Source organism: Panthera pardus, unplaced genomic scaffold, assembly GCF_024362965.1.
Source record: "Panthera pardus isolate Hobbes unplaced genomic scaffold, ASM2436296v1 HiC_scaffold_20, whole genome shotgun sequence".
In the NCBI taxonomy this organism is placed as follows: Eukaryota; Metazoa; Chordata; class Mammalia; order Carnivora; family Felidae; genus Panthera; species Panthera pardus.
In genome coordinates this window covers 63,009,387-63,036,270 of record NW_026526766.1, presented here as the reverse complement: position 1 = coordinate 63,036,270, position 26,884 = coordinate 63,009,387, and the positions used below count along the sequence as shown (strand labels likewise).

Here is a 26,884-nt window from a genome sequence, read left to right as displayed (position 1 = left end):
TCTCAAGTTTTTACTTGAATGATTTCTAAGTTGTCAAAGTAGTTGGCATAAAGTTTTTATAATATTCTTTTATTTTCCTTTTAATGTCTATTGGATCTGCAATGATAAGCCCTCTTTCACTTTGGTATTTGTTATTTTATTCTTTTTATTTGACCAGTCGGGCTTGTAGTTTATCAATTTTGTCTGTCTTCTCAAAGAACTAAATTTGTCTTTGTTAATTTCTTTCTGTTGTTTATTTTCCATTTCATTGATAATATGCTTTTCTTATTTCCTTTCTTATATTTACTTTGGGTTTACTTTCCTCTTTTTTTCTAGCTTTTTGAGGTAGACTTGGGTCATTGATTTTAGAACTTCTTTTCCAGTATAAGTCACTAAGATGATAAATTTCACTTTTTAGCTTTAGCTTCATCCTACAAATATTTTCATTTTACTTCCATTATCATTCAGTTTAAAATATTTTCTAATTTCTGACTTCTTCCTTGACCTGTGGATAATTAGAAGTGTGTTTGATTTTCAACTATTTGGGAACAAATAAGAAATAACATATTCTGGATTATTTTATTGCTTTCTAATTTAATTCCATTGTGGTCTAAAAAAGTACTCTCTGATTTCAGCATTTTTGAATTTGTTAAGATTAATTTTATGGTGCAGTGTATGGTTTATCTTGTTAAATATATCATGTGGGCTTAGTGTTCTATAAATAGCAATTAGGTCAAGGTCATTGATAGTATGATAGCATTGTTTAAATTTATGCCTTAACTGATTTTTGCCAAGTTATTCTATCAATTGCTGAGAAAGGAATGTTAAAATTTTTAACCATGATTATGGAATTGTTTATTTCTTGCTTTAATTCTGTCTCAAATTTTGCCTCATATATTTTGAAATCCTTTATTAGGATTTATGATTTTTATGAATTTGCCATTTATTTTTATTTTTTATTTTTTTTAATATATGAAATTTATTGTCAAATTGGTTTCCATACAACACCCAGTGCTCATCCCAAAAGGTGCCCTCCTCAATGCCCATCACCCACCCTCCCCTCCCTCCCACCCCCCATCAACCCTCAGTTTGTTCTCAGTTTTTAACAGTCTCTTATGCTTTGGCTCTCTCCCACTCTAACCTCTTTTTTTTTTTTTTTTTTCCTTCCCCTCCCCCATGGGTTTCTGTTAAGTTTCTCAGGATCCACATAAGAGTGAAACCATATGGTATCTGTCTTTCTCTGTATGGCTTATTTCACTTAGCATCACACTCTCCAGTTCCATCCACGTTGCTACAAAAGGCCATATTTCATTCTTTCTCATTGCCACGTAGTACTCCATTGTGTATATAAACCACAATTTCTTTATCCATTCATCAGTTGATGGACATTTAGGCTCTTTCCATAATTTGGCTATTGTTGAGAGTGCTGCTATAAACATTGGGGTACAAGTGCCCCTATGCACCATTTATTTTTTTAAGCTTATTTATTTTGTGGGAGAAAGAGTGAGAGAGAGTGCACATGCCAGCAGGGGAGGGGCAGAGAGAGAGGAAGAAGAGAATCCAAGCAGTTCTGACAGCAGGGAGACTGATGCAGGGCTCAATCTCATGAACAATGATATCATGACCGGAGCCAAAGCCAAGAGGACACTCAACTGACTGAGTCACCCAGGTGCCCCAAACTTGTCATTATTATTACTTTTTATTTTTTATTTTTTTTTAATTTTTTTTTAACATTTATTTATTTTTGAGACAGAGAGAGACAGAGCATGAACGGGGGAGGGGCAGAGAGAGAGGGAGACACAGAATGGGAAGCAGGCTCCAGGCTCTGAGCCATCAGCCCAGAGCCCGACGCGGGGCTCAAACTCACGGACTGTGAGATCATGACCTGAGCTGAAGTTGGATGCTCAACCGACTGAGCCACCGAGGCGCCCTTATTATTTTTTTCTTTTTTAAAAAAAAAAACGTTTATTTATTTCGAGAGAGAAAGAAAGAGAATCCCAAGCAGGCTCCAGGCCGCTAGTACAGAGCCTGACACAGGGCTCAGTCCCACGAATGGTGAGATCATGACCTGAGCCACAATCAAGAGTCTGATGCTTAACCAACTGAGCCACCCAGTGCCCCATTATTTTTCATCTCTGATAATACTCTTGATATTGAAATCTACTTAATCCGACATTAATATAGCCACTTTGGGTTTCTTATGCTTACTGTTGCATGGTATATTATTTTTCATCCATTTACTTGCAGTTTATCAATGTGAACTACACTGATAATTTTTCACCACAATCCTGACTCTTTTGGTAATCTCTTCCTTGCTTTTGTTTAAAAATTTACTCTAAAAGTATGTTATATAATTTTTTAGCATACATAAATTTATGATTAATCTATGTATATTCATTTATGATTGGCATCTAACACTCAATATTATGTTTGTGATGTTCACCTAGGTTTTTGAATATAGTTATGTCTTATTTTTATTGCTTTTATTTATTTAATTTTTAAAAAAAGATTTATTTTTGAGAGAGAGAAAGAGAGACAGAATGTGAGAGTGGCAGAGAGAGAGGGAGACACAGAGTCCAAAGCAGATTCCAGGCCCCGAGCTGTCAGCACAGAGCCCGACATGGGGCTCGAACCCACAAACCATGAGATCATGACCTGAGCTGAAGTCTGATGCTTAACTGACTGAGCCACCCAAGTGCCCCCACTGCTTAATAATTTTTAATCAATTTTATGTGTAGTATAAGTCTACTGCAAGTTAGCAGCCTGTGTTTTCAAGTGTTTCATGGAGTTTTTGGCTGATCAGAAGTCCTTACAATTAAGGAAGATGAATTTACTAATAGTTTCTTTAAGTTCATACTTTTATTTTTTTTAACGTTTATTTATTTATTTTTGTGAGAGAGAGATAGAGAGTGAGTGGGGGAGAGGCAGAGAGAAAGGAAGACAGAAGATCCGAAGCAGACTCCACACTGTCAGCACAGAACCCAGAGCCCGACAGCAGGCTCGAACCCATGAACTGTGAGATCATGACCTGAGCCAAAACCAAGAGTAGGATGCTTAACTGGCTGAGCCACCCAGGTGCCCTTAAACTCATACTTTTAAAGTGCTCTGTCTGTCACCTCAAATAAATAAATAAGGGCTCAATGATTTAATAGTGCTTTTATTTTCTTATCATGTAAAATCCCACTATGTCGTAGACCCTGGGTCTGGAGTTCTCTCTTGTCCAGCAAGAGAGCGTCTGCAGAATTGAAATGCAAGAGAGGCTAATGTCCGAGAGGAGATGAGCCCTGAGTAAGGTCCTCGCTCCATCTTTATTAGGATCAGAAGGCTTGCAAGCATGATGGATGTGCACAAAGAGACAATGAAACCGTGAACGTTAACTCATGGGCATGGGGAAAAGGGGGTTTTGAAGATATGCAGTGTTAGCAGTTTGGGTCAATACAAAACAAAATCCTGGAGCTGGGTGAAAGGTTTTTTACAGCAGACATGAGGCACCACCTCTGTTTACCTAAACTGGCCTGGGTAAAGATAAGAGGCACCACCTCTGTTTACCTGGCCTAGGTAAAGAAAGACAGAGCATGCTACCTCAGGGTCAAAAAGACACCTTTCTTTTGCTAATTAGCTCCACTCTGGGCAACTTGGCCCTGCCCTGTCTAAAGTCCTGTTTTCCTTTTTTTTTTTTTTTTTTTTTTTGTCCTTCCTTCCTATGAAAGCAGCTTTCTGCTATTGTACTAAGTTGGGGGGCATTTCTTCCCTGAATACCTAATCTTGTTTACCTCATTTTGGATGCTTCCATCCTGAGATTTCCTATTCCTATACCTTTGTCCTATACTGGGAAACTTTGCCCTGTTTATCCTGTGGCTTTCTAATTCTTTATGCCTTGTTAACCTATGGTGGAAATTCAGGGAATTCCTAACCTTATTTCCCACACACTAATGCTCTATTCTATAGCATTAAGTAGGCTCTCGAGCTCCTATGAATTAGTTCAGGAGGGGGAGGTAATGACTGGGAGATTTGGTGTTGCCCACATTCCAAAAGCAGAAATTGTGGGCCCAAGAACAAGTATTTTGTTGCCTGTTACTGTGGCCACATTTGCAATTCTCAGTTCAGAACTCTTTGGTAGTAAGTCAAAGTCCTTGACTTCTTTATTTATAGAGCAAAGGTATGGCCAAACGGTGCCAGTGAAGGTCAAGCAATTTGTTTATGACAAAAATTAATAAAATATGTGAGTAAAATGTAGGTGCTATTCCTAAGAGGGAGAGGTTTAGAAAGCATAGAGAATGAAAAAGGGGAAAATAGGAGGAGACTGGGTTCAATACGTTTTAAAAGTTAATAGGAAACTAGAGCAAACAGTGGGCCATAAGCCGGTGCTTCTCTTGTATTAGTTTGGTCAGATTGCAAAGATGTATTTGGGGTTTTGATTAACAAGAACTCTAGGGAGTGCCATTCTTCCTTTAGGGATGGAAAGGGAGGCTCAAGAGGAAAAAGTCAGGTACTTTGGTTTGTAATCAGGGCTCTCTCTTCTGGGCTAGTTGGAGATGGGTTAAAGTCTCAGGTCTTGAGTGAGTCATAAAATTAGATTCTTACTTTCAGTGTTTGGAATTTGGCAGTTCATGTGGACAAATAGTGTTTTTTCATTTTGTAATCTCAGAGAGCTTTGGAGTTCAAAGAGTGCTCAGATAAGGGTATGTCTTATCTGTTGGATTTTGTTTAGAAAGGATATGATAGGAACTTGTGATTATGAAGATATCAAGCCAGAATTTATATTTCTGAGGGAGAATGACAGGCTGTCTGAAATTATTTAACTTTTCTTTATTCAGTCTTCCCCCATATCTCCATTAATATTTCTCCCTGTTTTTAAAGACAACTTCCTAGAATAGTATAGAAGAAACTCTCTTAGTTTGGGCTTTTGAATTGTGGTCCCATTTTTATATTGTTTGAAGGATGATTTTCTTTTCTTGTATTTTTAAGTTTGTTTATTTATTTTGAGAGAGAGAATGATAGAGCACATATGAAGGGGAGGAGGAGCAGAGAGAGAGAGAGAGAGAGGGAGAGAGAAAATCCCAAGCAGGCTCCATGCCCAGCGCAGAACCTGATGTGGGGCTGACATTAAAAGAAACTCATCCTGGGGCACCTGGGTGGCTCAGTTGGTTAAGCGTCTGACTCTTGATTTCAGCTCAGGTCATGATCTCACGGTTCGTGGGTTCGAGCCCCGTGTCAGGCTCTGCACTGACATTGCGGAGCCTGCGTGGAATTCTCTCTCTTCCTCTTTCTCTGCCCCATCTGAAGATCACACACACACCCACACTGTCTCAAAATAAATGAAACAAAAAACAAAACAACAACAACAAAAAAAAACCCAGACTGTCGTGTTAGCAGATACTGTCAATACCTTGCCTGTATATACTTCCCCTAGTGGCATTAGTGCACAGGCCTGACTCACAACATCAGACCTTGGATTCCTCTGCCTGATAGTTTTATTGGGCCTCCAGAGTCAGCTTTACCTCTCAGCATGGCAGGCTGGAAGTGGTGGGAAATTAAGGCTTTTTCCTCCCTTACCACTCAGCCCTTAGCTAACCATTTATTGGATACTTCCCATTGCCCCTCTGCATTCCTGTTTCCTGGAACCCCCTCAAAATACACTACTTGCTTTGAGTTCTTACCTCAAGGTAGGCTTCTCGAGCAACCCAAGATAGGACAAAAGCAAACTACTTGACCCTTCCTTTAACCACCACCCTATTTCTCTTCTTATTCTCGAATAATTAAGCTATCATATTTATTCTTCAACCCTGCTCTTACCAGGTTCTGCTGTCACATGTTACTGGCCTCCTCTCTCTAGAATTGCACAAGGATTTACATGGTATAGCCAACAGCGATTTCAGAACTTGGCTTGCTTGAAGTATCAACTGACGATAAATAATCTTTCCTTTAGCCTCCTCAACCCCGCTGATCTGTAACTCTTAAGGATTTAAACTTACACAGTTGTGGAGGTTGGTTTAGCAGTCTCTGAAAAGTTGTCTTTGCAACTGATGACTGATCTCACTGAACCCTGTCCTGATTCCCAACCCACAGAATATATGAGCATAATCACTATCGTATGCCTTTAAATTTTGGGGTTTACTACACAGCCATAGTAAATGAAACATCTGTTTCTTTTGGGGTTACTTAAATGTGTGTGTGTGTGAGACTCTATAGAATAAAATATGTACCTGAGGAGTCTAGCTCCTAGTTAAAAACCTATGTATGATTTTCCAGAACTGACCATAGGCAATTACAAAGGCTTTAGCTGGCAGGCATTATGGGAGAAAGCTCTCCTTCCAGCACCAGTTTTGGGGTACAGTCAGTGCATGGCAGCCTCTTGAAAAAGTTGGAGTCAAGGACTTAAGCCACTCAGCAGTTACTGGTCTCCATAGTCATTAGTCACTCAGGCCCATCATGTTCTCGTATTTGCCTTCCCTGCCCATTGTAGATCTCTTTACATCAGGCCTGTTCAGGGTCCAAATTCTTGTCAAGGTGTGTCGGCTGAGGTTTCTTTATGCAAGGAGGAGGAATACTTGAAAACATTTCTTTTCACTGTGATTCAGCACCTAGCTCTTTTCTACTTCTAGCCCTTCCCCTCACTCTCTCCTGACCTCAGAACTGCTGGATCCTTTGGAGCTCCCTCGACAACCCACCCCCACTTCTGGCTGAGCCACCAACTTCAGACCATCAAGCCTCGTCTTGCCCAGGCATTTTCTCCCATCACAGTAAGTGATTAAAGACTTCACTCTTGTTTTTGGCTTGTTGCTTTAATCAGCTACTCTGACACATAGCCACTCAGCTTTCTCTATCTCCCTGAGCTCAGCTGAGCTCCTAACAGTACCTTTAAGTAATTACAGTCAGCCTGCAAATAATCTTGTATTGCTCGAAAAATAGCAGGTAATATATAATAATCTTACAACAGTTTAATTCTATTTACCCCATTCCCACCTTTGTGTCATTATATTTTATTTCAGTGTATTCTGTAAACCCCACAAGACATTGTTATTATTTTTATTTTATATAGTCTCTTAATTGCATTTAAATACACACAAACACACATATATATGTGTGTATGCATATTAAAGATGTTTTTAAATGGGCTTCTATAATTACCATTTTTGTGGTCTTCATCCTTTCCCACAGATCTGGTTGTCCATCTGGTCCAATTTCCCTCCAACAACTCAGCATTTCTTATAATGTCGGTCCACCACAGACATAATGTCTCCCATTTCCCCACCTCCTGGAAATGTCTTTATTTTGCCTTCATTTTTGTTTTTTTGTTTTTTTTTTAATTTTTTTAATTTTTTAATTTTTTTTATTTTTTAATATATGAAATTTACTGTCAAATTGGTTTCCATACAACACCCAGTGCTCATCCCAAAAGGTTCCCTCCTCAATACCCATCACCCACCCTGCCCTCCCTCCCACCCCCCGTCAACCCTCAGTTTGTTCTCAGTTTTTAACAGTCTCTTATGCTTTGGCTCTCTCCCACTCTAACCTCTTTTTTTTTTTTTTTTTCCTTCCCCTCCCCCATGGGTTTCTGTTAAGTTTCTCAGGATCCACATAAGAGTGAAACCATATGGTATCTGTCTTTCTCTGTATGGCTTATTTCACTTAGCATCACACTCTCCAGTTCCATCCACGTTGCTACAAAAGGCCATATTTCATTCTTTCTCATTGCCACGTAGTACTCCATTGTGTATATAAACCACAATTTCTTTATCCATTCATCAGTTGATGGACATTTAGGCTCTTTCCATAATTTGGCTATTGTTGAGAGTGCCGCTATAAACATTGGGGTACAGGTGCCCCTATGCATCAGTACTCCTGTATCCCTTGGATAAATTCCTAGCAGTGCTATTGCTGGGTCATAGGGTAGGTCTATTTTTAATTTTCTGAGGAACCTCCACACTGCTTTCCAGAGCGGCTGCACCAATTTGCATTCCCACCAACAGTGCAAGAGGGTTCCTGTTTCTCCACATCCTCTCCAGCATCTATAGTCTCCTGATTTCTTCATTTTGGCCACTCTGACTGGCGTGAGGTGGTATCTGAGTGTGGTTTTGATTTGTATTTCCCTGATAAGGAGCGACGTTGAACATCTTTTCATGTGCCTGTTTATTTTGCCTTCATTTTTGAAGTGTATTTTTGCTAGATAGAGAATTTTGGAGTTTTTATGTTTTCTTTTAGGCATTTAAAAAATTTATTGTCTTCTGGCTTCCATTGCTTGTGATGGGAAGTCAAACATTATTTATGTTGTTAATTCTCCTATATGTAAGGTTTCCATTTTTCTCTGGCTGCTTTTATTTTATTATTTATTATTTTTTTTAACGTTTTATTTATTTTTGAGACAGGGAGAGACAGAGCATGAACAGGGGAGGGTCAGAGAGAGGGAGACACAGAATCTGAAACAGGCTCCAGGCTCTGAGCGGTCAGCACAGAGCCCGACGCTGGGCTGGAACTCATAGACCACGAGATCATGACCTGAGCCGAAGTCGGCCGCTAAACCAACTGAGCCACCCAGGCGCCCCTCTCTGGCTGCTTTTAATATTTGCTTTTTATATTTTATTATCATTAGTTTAACTAATGATAATAGGCAATGCTGCAGTTGTGGTGTTCTTAGTGTTTGTCCTCCTTCTGGTTTGCTGAGTTTCTTGTAATTGTGGCAAGATATTTTTCAACAATTTTGGGAAAATTTCAGTCATTATTTATTTTCTTAAAGTTTCTTCATTTGAGAGGGCAGGGGGCAGGGAGGGAGGCAGGAGGGGCAGAGAGAGAGGGAGAGTGAGAATCCCAAGCAGGCTCTGCATGGTCAGAGCAGAGCCCGACCTCGGGGCTCTGTCCCACGCAGTAACCATGAGATCATGGTCTGAGCCAAAATCTAGAGTCGGTTGCTCGAACCAGTCTCTTCTCATGGTCCTGGGGCAGCTCTTTCTGTCTTTCTGCCCAAGGGTCCTGTCCGTGTGCTTTAATAAAATCATCTTTTTGCAAAAAAGAGTCGGATGCTCAACCAACTTAGGCACATAGGTGCCTCTCCATTATTATTTTTTAAAACATCTTTTCTGTGCCTTTCTCTCCCCTGTCTTTCTGAGGCACCAATTACACACATATTAGAATCTGATATTGTTCCACACGTCTCAAGTGCTCTGTTTTTCTTTTATACCCTTTTTTCTTTGTTGCAATTTAGTTTGGTCCTTTACTCTGCTGTTGTTTTCTAGTCTTCTATGAAGTCTATCTAGCAATTCTTCATTTTTATTCTTGTATTTTTTATTTCTAGCTTTTCCATTTGGTTCTTCTCTACAACTTTCATGCCCAGATGAAATTCTCAAATATTTTGTCTGCCTTTTCTACTTGATCCTTTAGCATTTTTATCATAGTTATTTTTTTTAACTAAGCTTTTAATTTTGAGGTAATGGTAGATTTACCACATATGTAAGAAATAATACAGAGAGAACACATGTACCCTTTACCCAGCTTCCCCTAATGGTAAAATCTTGCAAAACTGTAGTACAGTGTCACAAGGATATTGACCTTGATACAATCAGGATACAGAATATTCCTCTGAACACAAGGATCCTTCATGGTGTCCTTTTATAGACATCTCCTCCCAACCCAATCCTTGAACCTTGGCAACCCGCTACCACTAATCTGTTCTCCATTTCTCTAACTTTGTCGTTTCAAAGGGCACCTGGGTGGCTCAGTCGGTTGAGTGTCTGACTCTTGATTTTAGCTCAGGTCATGATCCCAGGGTTGTGGGATCAAGCCCTGCATCAGACTCCATGCTGAGCGTGGAGTCTGCTTATGATTCTTTCTCTCTCTCTCTCCCTCTGTCCCTCTCCTCCACTTGCTCTCTCTCTAAAAACAAACAAATAAGCAAACAAATAAATAACTTTGTCATTTCAAGAATGTTATATAAATGGAATCATACAATATGTAATCATTTGGGAGTGGCATAATTCTCTTGTGATTCCTCCCAGTTATTGTATTTATCAGTAATTCGATTGTTTTCCTGAATAGCATTCTATTGTAGTCAGTTCAAAGTTCCTGCATGATAAATCCACTGTCTTGGCTATTTCTGTGCCCTTTCCTACTGATTGTTTGCTCTCATCATGAATATGGGTTGATTTTGTTGCTTCTGTTGCACCTTGTAATTTTTTTTTTATTATACCCCAGATATCTCATATAAAAGAAAAGACTAGGGGCACCTGGGTGACTCAGTCGGTTGAGCGACCGACTTTGGCTCAGGTCATGACCTCACGGTTTGTGGGTTTGAGCCCTGCATTGGGCTCTGTGCTGACAGCTCAGAGCCTGGAGACTGCTTTGGATTCTGTGTCTCCTTTTCTCTCTGCCCCTCCCCACTCACGCTCTGTCTCTCTCTCAAAAATAAATAAACATTAAAAAAAAGAAAAAAGAGTAGACTAAGTCATATTTACCTCAAGAAAAGAGCAAAGCCCTGTTCTGTCAGAATGGTAGAATTAGGGGCTGACCTGTAGTCGAGCTGGATCTGGGCTTTGTCTCAGCTTTATCTGATTCAGCATACCCCTGGCTTCAGATAGTTTGGGATATGAAATTAGGCTCTTCTCATCAGAAGAAACTGGTGCCTAACCATTGCTGAACTTCTGGAGATATCTTTGGCTTTTGTGGCCAGGTTGCTAGCTTTTCTAACTGTAGGATATTTCCCTCTGATTTATAATTCTTCTGGAAGGAGGGTCACCAAGGACATTTCTTTGCTCTGCAGTCCCAGTCCTGGCTTTCTGAGCCTGGGGAAATCTCTCTATTTTTGCTATTCTTCCCTATCTTTTGGAAGTTAGCTGCCTTGCTTCTTCCGAAGGCCTGCAGACAGATTTCTCTTGGCTCATGTCTCTGCTCCCATTCTTTGATGTATTGTCCTAGAGCACATGGCCAGGTCCTAAAGAGTTGGCACTTGGAGAAAGACTCTGGCTGGAGTTTCTCAGGATTCGAATCTATCAAACCAGCCCACACACATCCATTATACTTTCTCCTTATTTTTGATTTCTCCTTATTTTTTTGATGGGCGTTTCTTTTTTGCTGCTTTGTCATAGATAAAAGTCACTCTGTAGAAGAGAAAGTTTTCTCTTTCCTATGATGAGTTTGTTACTCACTAGAGTTTAATTTGTTTAGATTCCTGACAATCTAATGAGATTTAAAAAAATTTTTTAATTGATTTTGTTTTTATACAGATAATTTTAGGTTATTAGAATGGGAATAATGGTCATTTTTGTGGCTTTCTTCACACTAACCAAAGGAGAGAGGCATTCCTTAATTTTTAAGATGGAAGTTATAAAAAGCCCAGCAAATGTTTGGGTGTCTGAAGGGCTGGTCAGTGCCTGGTTTTGCTTAGGACTGGGTAACTAACTTCAGAGTTAATCCTAACTCTGAAGCCAGGAATATTTTTTCTTTAGGGAATAATACATATGTCAGCCTCCTTGCTCTTCCCAAAGATTTTATTTTCATACTTTTGAGAAGATTTGTCTGTTTTTTTAATACTCTGTTAGACATGAATTCTTAGATGCCAGGCATTCTGTCTGCAGGATTTGGGAAGGGGATTAGTAGTGAAGTCACCAGTTCCATATATATATATAGATATTTACCAAGTCCCCCTTTTCAACTGCACATCTCACTCTTATCCTCCGCTGCATCTAATTTTCCAAGGGTTCTGGTGGCCGATTGCGATATCTTCCTTGGATATGTTGATACCATTCATGCATATTTTGGCTGCTGCTTCCTCCACCCTGGTTCATAATGATTATAAAACTTATCTACTTGTTTTATGTATTCTAGAAGTTCGTTGAAAGCTCTCAGGTATCTAATACTTGAAGATTATATCAGTATATTTGCTAAACAACTGGAGGGTTAGAGCTGAATCCCAAGCAGCCTGATTTCTGCTCCAGTTCACCTCTCATTAACCTTATCACTGTCTTATTTCATTATCCCTTTTTTTTTTTTTTTATATCCAGGCTTTACTCAAAGCATTACTTGAAGAATCTTCAAGGTGCCACATTGTAACAATGATTCAGCTGACAGCTACCCCTGCAAGCACACTCACTGATGAGCCAGTACACATCCGAGCTACAGGCCTGTGTCCCTCTCAGATAGTGATTTTTCAGGCAACACTAGAAGATGAAAAGGGGAACCTGTTTCATTCTCAAGCCTACTATAAGGCCAGTGAAGTTGGTGAGGTAGACCTGGATCATGCTCCTTCACTTGGAGGTGACTATATAGGGGTCCACCCCATGGGTCTCTTCTGGTCCCTGAAACCTGAAAAATTTTTAACTAAATTGATGAAAAGAGATGTGATGACTAGCCCCTTCCTGGTCCAGATAAAACTTTATGATTCAAATTTACCATTAGCCCAGATTGCCGCCACTGATCCAAAAGTCAGCGTGACTTTGGAGAGGTGGTACAGAGCACCTGGTGTCACACGGATCCAAGTTCACGAAGGCCACCTTCGGGGAGCCCTCTTTCTCCCTCCTGGTGAGTAGAATTAACCTGGTACTGTCATCCTCGTGTTTCCTCTTTTGAATGCCTCGTCCTTCTAGAGGTTTAACTTGGATATGGATAGTACATAGTGTAATCCTTGCCAGCCATAGAATCAGGGTTAATTCTGGGTCAGAACAAGAATATGGTGGGGCGCCTGGGTGGCTCAGTCGGTTAAATGTCCGACTTCAGCTCAGGTCATGATCTCGCGGTCCGTGAGTTCAAGCCCCACGTCGGGCTCTGGGCTGATGGCTCAGAGCCTGGAGCTTGCTTCCGATTCTGTGTCTCCCTCTCTCTCTGCCTCCCCCCCCCCCCCCCCGTTCATGCTGTGTCTCTCTCTGCCTCAAAAATAAATAAACGTTAAAAAAAAATTAAAAAAAAAGAATATGGTGATGCCCCATTCCAACTCAAGTTTGATCTCAACAATTCTGGAGCTTTTCTAAGGATATGACTACATGTAGTTTATGAAGTCCCTGCATTATGGGTTTCCCATAGCTTTGGATTCATGTGAAATCCTTCTATATTGAAGCCTGACTATCTGAAGACCCCTATCCTGATATCATGGAACTGTATCCCAGCTTCTCTTGGGGGTTTTATCCTGTCTGAGTTTCAGTTTAGGCATGGGTCATCGCATGCAATAAGCTGATGATATTATGGACTGAAATACTGCAACAAATATAGAGGATGCAAAGAAACTTTATATTCTCTAGTTCCATAAATATTTCATATTTATACAGTATTCCACAAATCTGCAGAAAATACAACATGCTTCTTAATGGCTATACAACTTACCAGAATACACATAGTTTCTCACAGTGATCTCCACATATCAGTAAGTGGTTCAAAACATCTACTGGTACATTTATCAGGGTTTATTGTGGGACTGAATGAAGCAAAGTTAGTTTTCCAGAAGTTGCTCATGGCAGGTCCAGGTTTCAGGAGTGTCTGAGGCCCCCTTCTGCAGACACATGATTTGATCTGGGACACAGCCATCATATTGCCAGGATGTATGCCTCTCTCTCTGCTTTTAAAAACATAATCACAGAGTGCCTGGGTGCCCCAGTCAGTCAAGCATCCCAGTTCGGCTCAGTGATCTCACAGTTCATGAGTTTGAGTCCCCATTGAGCAGCGTGGAACCCCCTTCAGATCCTCTGTCTCCCTCTCTCTTTGCCCCTCCCCTGCTCTCTCTCTCTCTCTCTGTCTCTCAAAAATAAACATTAAAAAAATAAAAACATAATCACTTAGTAGAACTGAGATGGATTGAGGAAGCTTGAAGTGGTAGAAGTGGTTTCCAACAGCATAGAGTTATAGACGACGTAGAAGGAATAAAAACTTCCCTTTGCAAAGTCATCATGACCCATTTGGTTGTTTGGACAAATTTCAATATGTTTACACCCAGTAATTAGCATATAGGCAAGATTATTGTGTGTGGGGATCAGTGAGTGACACAAACGTCTGTGCCTCTATTATTCCACTTCAATGAAAAATTTAATATTGGTGCAGGCCTCCCACGTTGGGATGATGTGTTGGTTTAGAGGGTGCTATTTGTGAATCCTCTTGGACACCGCACGTGCTCGTGTCCTCCTTGTTCTGTGGGGGCCAAAAGAGAATGAGTCAGGTCTCAAAGTGGTTCTCAACTATGACATTCTTCCAGGATAAGAGGCTCAGTACTCTTTTTTTATAATGGTTTTAGGAGTAGAATTTAGTGATTCATCACTTGCATATAATACCCAGTGCTCATCCCAACAAGTGTCTTCCTTAGTGCCCCTTACCCATTTAGTCCATGCCCCCACCCAACACCCCTCCAGCGACCCTCAGTTTGTTCTCTGTATGTAAGAGTCTCTTATGGTTTGTCTCCCTCTCTGTTTTTATTTTGTTTTTCCTTCCCTTCCCCTATGTTTGTGTGTTTTATTTCTTAAATTCCGCATTTGAGTGAAATTATATGATATGTCTTTTTCTGACTTATTTCACGTAGCATAATACACTCTAGTTCCATCCACATTATTGCAAATGGCAAGATTTCATTCTTTTTTATCGCCAAGTAATATTCCATTGTATATGTATATCACATCTTCTTTATCCATTCATCATTCGAGAGATGTTTGGGCTTTTTCCATACTTTGGCTATTGTTGATAGTGCTGCTATAAACATTGGGTGCATGTGCCCCTTCGAATCAACATTTTTGTATCCTTTGGATAAATACCTAATAGTGCAGTTGCTGGGTTGAAGGTAGTTCTATTTTTAATTAACAAAAAAATTTTTTTAATGTTTATTTATTTTTGAGGGGTGGGGGGAAGGGCAGAGAGAGAAAGGGAGACACAGAATCCAAAGCAGGCTCCAGGCTCTGAGCTGTCAGCACAGAGCCTGACGCGGGGCTGAAACTCACGGACTGTGAGATCATGACCTGAGCCGAAGTCGGACGCTGAACCAACTTGAGCCACCCAGGTGCCCTAACAAGTGGTATATTTTAAAGCCAAGATATATTTAGTATCATTTTATTTCTTCTCTCAACATAAGGAAACACAGCAATGTTTTCTTTTGAAAATTCCCAATATTCCTTTAAATCAAGTCACTTGTTTCTTTTTTTTAAATATTTTTTATTTTTAAGTAGTCTCTACACCCACCATGGGGTTTGAACTCACAACCCCAAGATCAAGAGTCACACACTCTATCAACTGAGCCAGCCAGGCATCCCCAAGTCACTCTTTTCAAATGTGGATGGGACCAGTCTTCCTTAGCTAAAATCACTTACACAAGAATAGAATGCCCCCAGTAGCGCATCATAAATATTTTTTTTTCAGTGTGTGAACCTTGCTTTATTTAGGAAACAAGTTGCCTACACAGAGAGTGAGTATAGAATGATACTCTGAGCACCTCTACTTTTTGCCATGTGTTAAACTTCAGTGAATAAACAGTGTTACTGCATGAAAGCCCTCGTCATTTACATCTGCTTGGGTGTAGTCAGACTAATGTAACAGAGCAGTGTTAAGTCAGGATTATAGCTAATAATCATTTCAATTCACTTTTTGGAGTCATATACTTTTGAAGCCTTTTTTTTTTTTTTTTGAGTCATATATACTTTAAGAACCCAATTAAATCCATAGAGGCTTTCATTAGTAACATGCACATATAAACATATATTTTGCGTGTAATCTCAGGACCTTCACTGGTGTCCTAAAGCCTAATTGTGTACCTCTTCATAGATTAAAAAGCCCTTGCCTAATTTCAATGGCTTTCTTTACTCAGTACTATAGAAATGAGCCACTATGAGTCCCCAGTAGTCCTTGGCTACAGAGATGAAGCATGTCAGTGAACAGGTTTCCCAATCAAGCTTCCTGATATTGTGTTCCATTAGTGTATTCAATCAGCTTTAATTCTGTCCCAGATAGGAGCCTGAAAATTTAGGGATTCCATTGAAAATTTATATGTCATTTCCATGATTTGTGATGCATTCCTTTGTGTTGTCGTATTTTTCTTCCTTTTTCCTTCCCTTCCCTTCATATCCAGTTCTGTTTTGTTTTGTTCTTTTTCAGGAGAGGGCCGTTTCCCAGGGGTAATTGACTTGTTTGCTGATATTGGTGGGCTGATTGAATACCGAGCCAGTCTCCTGGCCAGTCATGGCTTTGCTGCGTTGGCCTTGGCCTACTGTGACTATGAAGATCTGCCTTTACACCCAGAAAAAATAGAGTTAGAATATTTTGAAGAAGCTGTCAACTTTCTCCTGAGACATCCGAAGGTAATTTTTGCCTTTTCTTTCAGTTCCTGTTTTTAAATAACTATAACACTCTGTGACCCTTTAACTTCCAAGTGTGATTCTATATACATACCCATATTATTCACATGATTTCTTTCACACCCAATGTCTTCTGCTCAGAAAGACAAAATGGGAAGTTAGCCTGTGTCCATGATGGAATCAAAATGCAATGGCTTTAGATTCAGACAGAAATGGCTTGCCTTTCTGGCTCCATCCCATCTGGTTGTGGGAATCTGGGCGAGCTACTAACATGCTCTAATTCTCAGTTTCTTCATCTATTAAATACTATGGCAGTGGTGCTATTTTGTAAGGCTCTTGTGAGAATTATCTAAGGGGATAATACAAACAAAGTGCTCACTAGAGTCACTGGCAATACTACACCCTCAATAAATGTAATTATTATTATCATCACCTCTCTGATAATTATTTAATCACCAGACTTCACCAGAAAGATAGTCTGTCTTTCTTGAGGAGTGAGTCTGCATTTTTAGCTATTTGAGAGGCCTTAAAAATAATGCTATAGTTCTTTCTAGTCTATACCTTCTTTAAATTTTAAAATGTGATTTGCTGCTACTGTAGGGTTGCTGCATGTTAGCCCTTGCTAATTGCTAATGTTTTTATCTTTTTTTTAATGTTTATTTATTTTTGAGAGAGAGACAGAGTACGAGGGGGAGGGGCAGAGAGAGAGGGAGACACAAAATTCAAAGCAGGCTCTAGGCTCCAAGCTGCCAGCACAAGAGCCCAACGTGGGGCTCAAACTCAGATCGTGAGATCATGACCTGAGCCGAAGTCAGCTGCTTAACTGACTGAGCCACCCAGTTGCCCCAGCTAATATTTTTTTCTTAAAAAGAATTGATCTAAGTAAAATTAAGTCTCTGTACCACATCCTATTTCATATCAGGATCACCAAAATATGATTAGAATTGTAGTAATTAGATGGGCAATGATCACTGACAATCTATTGATGCTTTGAATTTTTACTTTTTATTTTATCTTATTTTTAAGGTTTATTTATTTTTGAGAGAGAGAGAGAGAGAGAGACAGAGCATGAGCATGAGCATGAGCATGAGCATGAGCAGGGGAAGGGCAGAGAGAGGAGGAGACACAGAGCCTGAAGCAGGCTCCAGGCTCCGAGCTGTCAGCACAGAGCCCGACGTGGGGCTTGAACTCACAAACTGTTAGATCATGACCTGAGCTCAAGTTGGATACTTAACCAACTGAGCCACCCAGGTGCCCCAATGCATTGAATTTTTAAAAAGCTATTTTTGATGCATGTAATGGAGTTGTCCTTGAGCTATCAAATAGGCAATGTTACTGTGCTGAGTTTCTGCTTAACTTAGTTGAGAGATGAAGAGGCTGTGTGATTCGGTTTTTCACTGTCTTAGCCTGATTCCTCTTATACTTGCTGCATGACTTCTTTATCAGTAATCTTACCAATGTCACTTAGATAGTCAATGACTAAGCGAGACCTGGAAACCAGATTTCTTTCCTAGGCTGTTGGTACTTGCACTAAACCTGCTTCATTCTGTCTCTTCTGTGGGAGGATAGACCACAGATCTTTCAATTCCTTGTAGGTCTTATTTCTCCATCTGTTGATTTTAAGCATCCTAAAATCCCTAATCCCAAATGCGGTGGCAGAAATTGTAACGAGAGTTAGTGTTCTGCCAAAAGGCTGCAGATAGCTGTGTCATTTTGTTATATACCATGTTGTTCATGCATGTTATACTTCCTTTTACTTTGTCTTCCCTGGCAAGATCTTTTCTGGGTTCTCATCTCTCATTGCAGTGATGTGACTCTATATCTTTTATATTAAGACCTAGAACTTCAGAGCTTGAGAGCTCTTTTTAATTCAAAAGGAGATGATTCACGTCACCCCACTTAATATGCAGGGTAGGATCTTAGGTAGAATGTACTGGCCTTACAAGAGAGCCTGAAAACATAGATAGAAAAGGGGACTAGGTTCAGATCCATCAGAACTTATCCCTTGGGACTGGATACATGCCCCTCAAAATAAGAAGAGAATGGCTCCTGTTAGTGAGCCTATACACAGCATAGAATACCGTTCCTTCTTGTTTGTTCCCATTTTTTAAAATTAATTCATTTATCTTGAGAGAAAGAGAACAGGGTAGGGGCAGAGAGAGAGGGAAAGAGAGAGAATCCCAAGCAGGCTCTGCACTGTCAGCATGGAGCCTGATGTGTGGCTCAATGCAGGGCTTGATCCCTTGAACCATGAGATCATGACCTGAGCTGAAATCAAGAGTCAGTCACTTAACTGACTGAGCCACTCGGGTGCCCCAACTCAAATTTTTTAAATATAAAAACCCAATTCATAGCCTATTTCCTTTGAGAATCTTTCTCTAATCCTGCCTTTATTCCCTGATAATCCGGGTTGGCAGCCTTGCTTATGCATTCTTATATTGCAGAATTTGTAAGTTACTCTAATTGTCTGTTTTTGCCCTCCTGTCTCTCCACCTGGTAGTGAGTTCCTTGATGGTAAGAGATGATTTGTGCCTTTTTCCCCTCAGTGTCCCCCAGTGGTTAGTACAGGGTGGACGATCTAAAAATGCCTGCTTGGTGACTGACCAGGGAAGAGGAAGCTGAGCCAAGCCTCCTTCATGAAACCTTTCTCCAAAGGAGAAACCTTCTATGGAAACCACAGCAGATGTAGAATCCTCTGTTCGTGTTTCAATGCTCTATTTTACTAATTTTACCTTTTTTCCTCAGTCTTTTCCTACAGAGTGCCTTTCCTATGACCTTTAGAGACCCCAGTATTGATACAACAAAGTTTACCAATCATCTATACCTTGACTCATACTATTCACAATAGTTATGTGCCCTTTTCTTATTTTCCCTACTACATTGGTATTTCTTTAGGGCATTTTAAACTCAGCACCTAACACCATGCTGAATTTATAGTATTTAATTTGGAAAGCCTGACATATTCTTGAAGGAGTATTTCCTTTGAACATACATTACATATTTCAGAACTCTAGAACTGGGCATGCAGGTGGGATTAGTCCTTGCTTGATTCCGATTGGCCATTCAAGTTCTTTGGTTGTTTGAGATGGTAGGGTTTTGCTAAATGGTGGATAAAATCAATGTCTCATTTTCATTATTTTTAGGTCCTTGGCCCAGGCATTGGGATAGTTTCCATAAGCAAAGGAGCAGAGATTGGACTCTCCATGGCTATTCACCTAAAACAGGTCATAGCCACCGTGCTTATTAATGGACCCAACTTTGTATTTAGCACTCCACAGGTGTATCGCGGTCAAATTAGTCAGCCCTTGTCCTTCTCCCCACAGTTAGTATCTATCAATGCCTTAGGGTTAGCACAGTTCCAGTATTGTTTTGAGGAAGCTAGAAGTAAAGCCAGTGAGACCTTTTTTCTCCCCATTGAAAAGGCCCAGGGACATTTCCTCTTCATTGTGGGAGAAGATGATAAGAGTATCAACAGCAAAGCATATGCTGAGCAAGCCACAGAACAGTTGAGGAGAAATGGGAAGGACAATTGGACCCTGCTATCTTACCCTGGGGCAGGCCACATGTTAGAGCCTCCCTATTCCCCACTGTGCTGTGCCTCAAAGCTCTCCAAACTCCACCTGTTCATGCAGTGGGGAGGAGAGGTGACCCTGCATGCAGCTGCACAGGAGCATTCTTGGAAGGAGATCCAGAAGTTTCTCAAGAAGCATCTCATTCCAGTTGTGACCAGTCAACTCTGAGAAGAGAAAATGTTCCTGAGAAATAGAGAAGCAATATCAGACCTTCACTTGATTTTCATAGAACAATGTCTTTGACCTCTTATTGCGGGAGGTTATAATAAGAGAAAGCAAGAGGATGGCAATGGTCATGTCTTGACTTGGAAAGGGAAAAATGGTTCCCAATTAATCCAGCATCATACACAGAGGATTTTCTATTTCAAAACATAAATTTAGGGCTCTACCTGCCCTAAAATTTTCCAGTTTATAATTATAATAGCAATTCTCTGGAGGAAGAAAGTTACCAAAATGAACTACAGAATCCCCTGTTTTATAAAACAGACGTGTGTAGAATCAGGTGCTCATATTTGCTGATTTCTTAAAACTCAAATTAAATATGTTTAGATTTCTCATTGAAAATATGCTCATGGCTCATGGTTACATCATTGTCACTGAAAAACTAGAGCATTATTTTAAGGCAATATGGAAGCTGATACGGAGGTAACATGATTGAGTCGGTCTACAATAAATTCAACAAATGCTAATAAAATGAAATAATTTTTGTGTCTAAACATACAGCATTTTAAGAAAGAAACAATCTGAGATTCACAGAATTGCATTTTAGGAAAGGAGCCATGAGGGTGTGGATTGTGTACCATAGGGGCTGGCAAACTGTTTCTATGAAGTACTAGATAGCAAATATTTTTGGCTTTGTGGGCCATATATAAAGTCTCTGTCATTATTACTGGGTTCTTCCATTAAAGCACAAAGGCAGCACAGACTGTAATGAATGACTGTGGCTCTGTTCCAATTAAATTTTCTTTATGGACACTGACATTTGCATTTCATATAATTTTAACATGTCACACAATAGTAATTTTCTTTTCATTTTTTTCCGAGTATCTACAACTGTAAAAGCCATTCTTAGCTTCTGGGCAGCAGAAAAACTGGCTGTGGTCTGGATTTGGCTCACAGGGCACAGTTTGATGACCCTGGGTTTAGAACAATCCAGATTACTTTGTCCAAGTACACATTCTCTAAGGGGCAAGTCACCATCCAAATATTCCTGAGCTACTAAATTGCAATGGATGGATGTGAAAGGTGATTAGTAGATAATCAAGTGAAGATAAACCAGCAAAAACATATTTGAATGATTTTGTAGGTGTGATGGGGGGAGCCAGTGAGGAATTAGAATAGAAGTCACATGGGGACACTTCATTGTATCTGCCTAAACTCTTTTTCTTTTATTTGATGTCTGATATTCCCTATGTTGGGCATAAAATTATTCCATTCAGTATGACTGAGGCTACTAGCCTCTCCTTTCTCATTCAGGTAAGTTTTCACATCTCCCAGACCTAGTCAATTAGAATACGTCACTCCTTTGGCTATAATAATCATGTAATTGCAATGGCTAATATCTCCTGTGCTATATGCTATCTAACAACTATATATGTTAGATGTTATATGCATTAGTTGTATATGCCATACGCTATATAATAGTTATCATAGTGGGTTTAATGGGTATAATTATTATAATTATTATTTTTATTTTTTGAGAGAGAGAGAGGGCACAGATGAGCGAGGGGCAGAGAGAGAGAGAAGTGGGGCTCACCCGAAGTGAGGCTTGAGCTCACCTTAAGCAGGACTAGACCTCACAAACTAAGATAATCACCTGAGCTGAAGTCAGATGTTTAATTGACTGAGCCACTCACGTGCCCTATGGGTATAATTATTTTGTTTCCTGTTTTGGATTTTAAGAAGAATGACTATGTTTATGAGGTATGCTGTTAGTGTTTGGTCTGATATATATCCCTTGATTTCTAGCTTATGGGTTTTTTTTTTTTTTATATTTTATTTTTTAACTAATCTCTCCCCCCAACATGGGGCTCAAACTCACAACCCTGAGCTGAAGAGTCGCATGCTCTCCCAACTGAGCCAACTAGGTGTGCCCTGTATTTTATGGCTTTTCAAAACCAAGAAGGTTCTGTTTTTTTTCCACAGTTTTTCAGTATCACTACTACAAAGATTGGCATGAATGCAGATCAAATAACATTCTTGACCAGCTTCTCTAACCTTTTAGTAATGTAACTAGTCTGATCTCCAGGCATTGGCCTCTTGTGTACATCGATGTACCTGTCCTTTTGGCATGGTCCAGGCCAGCTGGCCAACCCACTCTCTCTCTGCATTTGCTCCACTTGGCTTTTATTGCCCTTGCAAATTCTCTGAGTGTAAGTCGTGTCTTCTGTCAGGTCCCTGGTAGATGCATATACCCCATATCCTATGCTAAAGTGTCAGCTTACACTACACCATGATGATCCCAGGGCCGACCTGCTGGCCATCAGCTCTTAGCTGCCTTCCGTGCCCAGCACCGTGAGAATGTAGGAGCTTCTGAAACTCACAAATCAGAAGTGGAGAGACACTCACAGGAAGGTTTTGTTCTTTCTTTGGCTCTTCATTCCTTATGAAGGCTCCCGTGGCACATAAAGACTTATATTAAATATATTTGCATGCTTTTCTCCTCTTAATCTGTCTTAAGTCAGTTATGTTCTCAGGCCCAGTCAATATACCCTAAGAGGGTGTGCATAATGAGAGGGGAAGAGAGATTGATTGATTTTAAGAAAGTGGCTCCTCCTAAATGTCCATCAACTGATGAATGGATAAAGAAATTGTGGTTTATATACACAATGGAATACTACGTGGCAATGAGAAAAAATGAAATATGGCCTTTTGTAGCAACATGGATGGAACTGGAGAGTGTGATGCTAAGTGAAATAAGCCATACAGAGAAAGACAGATACCATATGGTTTCACTCTTATGTGGATCCTGAGAAACATAACAGAAACCCATGGGGGAGGGGAAGGAAAAAAAAAAAAAAAAAGAGGTTAGAGTGGGAGAGAGCCAAAGCATTAGAGACTGTTAAAAACTGAGAACAAACTGAGGGTTGATGGGGGGTGGGAGGGAGGGCAGGGTGGGAGGGAGGGCAGGGTGGGTGATGGGTATTGAGGAGGGCACCTTTTGGGATGAGCACTGGGTGTTGTATGGAAACCAATTTGACAGTAAATTTCATATATTAAAAAATAAAAAAAAAAAAAAGAAAGTGGCTCCTGTGATTGTGAGAACTCAAATCTACAGGGTAGGCCAGCAGGCTTGGACACCCAGGGAAGAGCTGGTGTTGCATTCGTGAGTCTGAAGGCAGACTGGAGCTAGATATCCTTCCTCCCGAGAGGACCTCAGCTGTTTCTGCATGGTGCATGCCTGCTATTAGTAACTGTGAATGCCTCTTTTCTACATAGTCATCACCTTACCATCCGGTGTCCCCAGTCTTCATTGGCCACATCCCTTAGGGGCCCATGGTTTTCTGATGTTTTCTGCTCTGAGCAGCAGAGTGGAGAAGACCTGGGTCTATGCCGTCAAACCTGCTCCTCACTTTATTACCTGGGTGCTGAAGCATCATGACCTGCTCACCTTTTCTTGCACTTTTCTTAGAATCTTTATGAAAATAGGGACCCTGGATGGCTCAGTTAAGTGACCAACTCTTTTTTTTTTTTTTTTTTTTTTTTTTAATTTATTTTTGGGACAGAGAGAGACATAGCATGAACAGGGGAGGGGCAGAGAGAGAGGGAGACACAGAATCGGAAACAGGCTCCAGGCTCCGAGCCATCAGCCCAGAGCCTGACGCGGGGCTCGAACTCACGGACCGCGAGATCGTGACCTGGCTGAAGTCGGACGCTTAACCGACTGTGCCACCCAGGCGCCCCAAGTGACCAACTCTTGATTTTGGCTCAGGTCATGATTTCATGGGTCATGAGATTGAACCCTGTGCTGTGTGGACCCTGCCTAAGATTCTCTCTCTCCCTCTCCCTCTGTCCCTCCCCTGCTCTCATGTATGCACTCTCTCAAAAAAAAAAAAAAAAAAAAAAAAAGAATCTTCATAAAAGTGATACTAATTTCTGCTGCCTTCCTCACCCACCTCACATCCCATCCTGGGATCTGCTCCTGGGAATTAGTCACTCGGCTGGGAACCTTGCTACCCTGCCTAGGTACTTCTCATCCAGTGTGATGGCTGTGTGCCAAGACACCGTTGTCTTCTCTCAGAACTTTCAGCCTGTCTATGACTTCCAAGAGCAGCCCTTTCTCCTCGAGGCTTGTATTTCACTTGTAATACATGTATGTATCACTCCCGTTTAAAAAGCTGAAGCACAAGGGATGTTAAGCAATCTGCCTGAGGTCAGTCACACTGCTAAAGAGTCAGGGTTCCAATCTAGGTCTCTGGTTCCAGAGACGGGTGGTCTTCCAGACGCACCTCACGGGCTGCCAAAGATGCAAAAGTGAAAAGACATGGTACCCTCTCTCAAGCAGGTGGCAACCTGGAAGCATAGGCCATGATCTGTAAACTTGATGACTTGTACACTTTGACAAGAGACGTTGACTCATGAGACTAACCATAGGGCAGACTTCAGGGATTCTGGCCCTGGGGAGGCATTTTTGCACTGGGAGGGCTTCTGCGGTCCCTTGGAAGAGTGGTTTGCACACCAGAATATGCCTTGGCGATTCCCTGTCAAAGATACAGATCCTGGAGCCTTATTCTGGTCAGAGCCTCTAGGTGCAGGGCCCAGGAACCTTTACCTAACAGGCCCCCGGTGAGCGTTAAGCCCACACTCTGGGCTCTGATGCTGGGTAACTGGGAGTTACCTTGTTAGACACTATCAAAAAGCCAGTTGCCTAAGAGACCAATGACTTAGAGGAGGAAATAGAAAAGGATTTGGAGTAAAGGAGACCAGAGCCAGGGATTGAGAGGAGGAGTCAGGGAGAGGCTTAGAAACCAGAGCTGTGTGATGAAACACAGGAACCAGTGGGACTGAAAGGTGCAGCAGCTCCACTAAGCCTCTGTCCTGATCCCACGGCAGCACCGGCTAGTAGTCCCCTCACAGGGGACCTATAGAAGGAAGGAGCAGCTGATAGTTTTGTGACACAGCTTCACCTTGGAAGTGTGGGCTGGGGTGTTTGAACGAGAACACGTCAGCAAAAGCAGAAGGGCTTCCTGTTGGCTCAGCAAGCCGTCCTGCTCCAGGCCGCTTCCTGCAGAGGAATTCAGGGTGAGTGAGTGTGCAGCAGTCGGGATGTGGGGATGCCGCAGACAAGGTCCTTTTGGTATTTCAGCCGCTTGGTACCTGGGAAGGCGGCTTTCCTTTGGCTGCCTTCCTCTCGTCTGGATGGGCAGCACAGCTCTCTGAGGAACCCGGCGTGTCCGGTTGCTTGGAAAGGCAGATATGTCAGATGCATCCACCCAACAAGAGACTGTTTGAGACTATTTTGGGGGCAAACTGCACACTTGGCTGTAAAAGTCAGGATCCTGCTAATGTGAACTTAGAGACTTTCTTTCTTTCTTTCTTTCTTTCTTTCTTTGGGAGTCAGGGAGGGTGAGGGGCAGAGGGAGAGAGAGAATCCAGAGCAGGCTCCATGCTGACAGCACCCTCGTGGGGCTCCATCTCACCAACCGGGAGGTTACCACTGGAGCCGAAATCAAGAGTCGGACACTTGACCAACTGAGCCACCCAGGTGCTCCAGGGAGAGACTGTTTCTTGATGGGAGAAATCTTCCTCTGGGATTTCTTGCTTGGAAGGAGGGGGAGGAAGTGCCTGTGATGAAGAGCAAAAAGCCCCTAGAGGGAATGACATTCTGTTTCCTGACTGGTAATTTTAACTTCTGTGGGTGACCTTTTGCTCTCATTTTTTCCTGCCTCCTGCTGCAGTAGTGTCCGGCCAGTTCCTAACTGCCTTTTCTCCTGATGGGTCAAAGTCTCCCTGGGGTGTAGCCTTGATACCCTTCACCCTGGGAGTCTGGATGCCTGGAACTTATGCTACAGTATGGCTGTCAGCTCTCAGCTCCTATCCGGTTGCTTCCGGATTGCCCAAGTCTCTCTCTGCAACCACCACAGGGCTGATCCTGTGGGACGCAGCTGGTTTCTTGCCCTTTGGCTGCTTTGTGGCTTTGGCTTCCTGGATTCTCTGCAACGTGCAGGGTGTAGCCTTCGGCTGCAGAGAAGTGAGCAAGCCTGGAGATTTTATTCCGTTGCATTTTGAAGAGTCTCACCTCTTCAGAAGTAACCTATGAAAATTCAGTTGGGTTTCTGTTCTTCTTCATACTCTCGGAGAAATTTTTATTCCTTTTTTTTAAAACTGTTCCATCTATCTTTTATTCTTCCTTTTAATTCCTCAAACACTTACTGAGCAATCACTATGTGCCAGGAACTATTCTAGAAACTGAAGAATAGAGCGTTGGACAAGGAATAATTCTTGCCCTTGAAGAATAATTTATAATCTAGTGTTAATAGACTATTCTAGGGTGATGGAAATATTCTATATCTGCATTGTCCAATGCAGTAACCACTAGTTATATGTGGACTTTTGAGCAATTAAAATGGTTACTGTAACTGAGGGATTAAAATTTTAATTTAATTTATTTTTAATAAATTGAAATTTAATTAGCTATATGTGGCTAGAGGCTACTATCTCGGATAGAACAAAAAGGGTGACAGATAAAGAAGCAGATTTTTACAATATCATATACTAAGTTTTATAATAAGATGGTTGGTTGGACTGGTAAATAGGTTGGGGTTAGTTGTAAAAGGCTTTCATTGCATCAGATTATAAAGGGCACCAAAAACAAAGGGAACTTCAAATCCAAGACTGACAGATTCAGCTGGTAAAGAAATAATAAGCCCTTGTTAGATTCCAGACAGCTTATTACTTACATAGATAGTGAAGGCAAGAGAAACTGAAAGTGCCAGCTGTCCGAGTCCTTGTCTTACACCCTGAAATAATGGCATTGAAACAAAAGGGGCCTCATGACTTCAACAGAGTTGTGAGGTGCCTTGTTGCTGAGAAACCAACTCCAGACTGCAGCAAATGGTCACAGAGCCTGTGGCTCTGCCCTTGAAG

The 26,884-nt window shown here is 41.2% G+C and overlaps 2 protein-coding genes across 4 annotated transcripts in view; both read left to right on the top strand.

Annotated features, from left to right (window-relative positions):
- Window positions 1-1,490: 1,490 nt before the first annotated feature.
- Window positions 1,491-20,514, top strand: LOC109270058 (bile acid-CoA:amino acid N-acyltransferase-like). The gene is made up of 5 exons (XM_053908137.1): window positions 1,491-1,648; window positions 6,585-6,722; window positions 11,973-12,489; window positions 16,027-16,229; window positions 19,370-20,514. The coding sequence occupies exons 3-5, from the start codon at window positions 12,024-12,026 to the stop codon at window positions 19,964-19,966; spliced, it is 1,266 nt and encodes a 421-aa protein (XP_053764112.1). The 5' UTR covers window positions 1,491-1,648; window positions 6,585-6,722; window positions 11,973-12,023; the 3' UTR covers window positions 19,967-20,514.
- LOC109270057 (acyl-coenzyme A amino acid N-acyltransferase 2-like) overlaps window positions 19,370-26,884 on the top strand; it is a 25,651-nt gene continuing 18,136 nt past the window's right edge. The window contains exon 1 of one of the 3 annotated variants that reach the window (XM_019454325.2): window positions 19,370-19,450. Coding sequence is in view for 1 of the 3 variants with exons in the window: in XM_019454323.2 (XP_019309868.2) it covers window positions 19,473-19,504 (32 nt within the window). In the remaining 2 variants the exon portion in view is untranslated. Of the gene's footprint in view, window positions 19,505-24,684; window positions 25,040-26,884 lie in introns of those variants that run through there. The other 2 variants (XM_019454323.2, XM_019454324.2) reach the window with 2 other exon arrangements.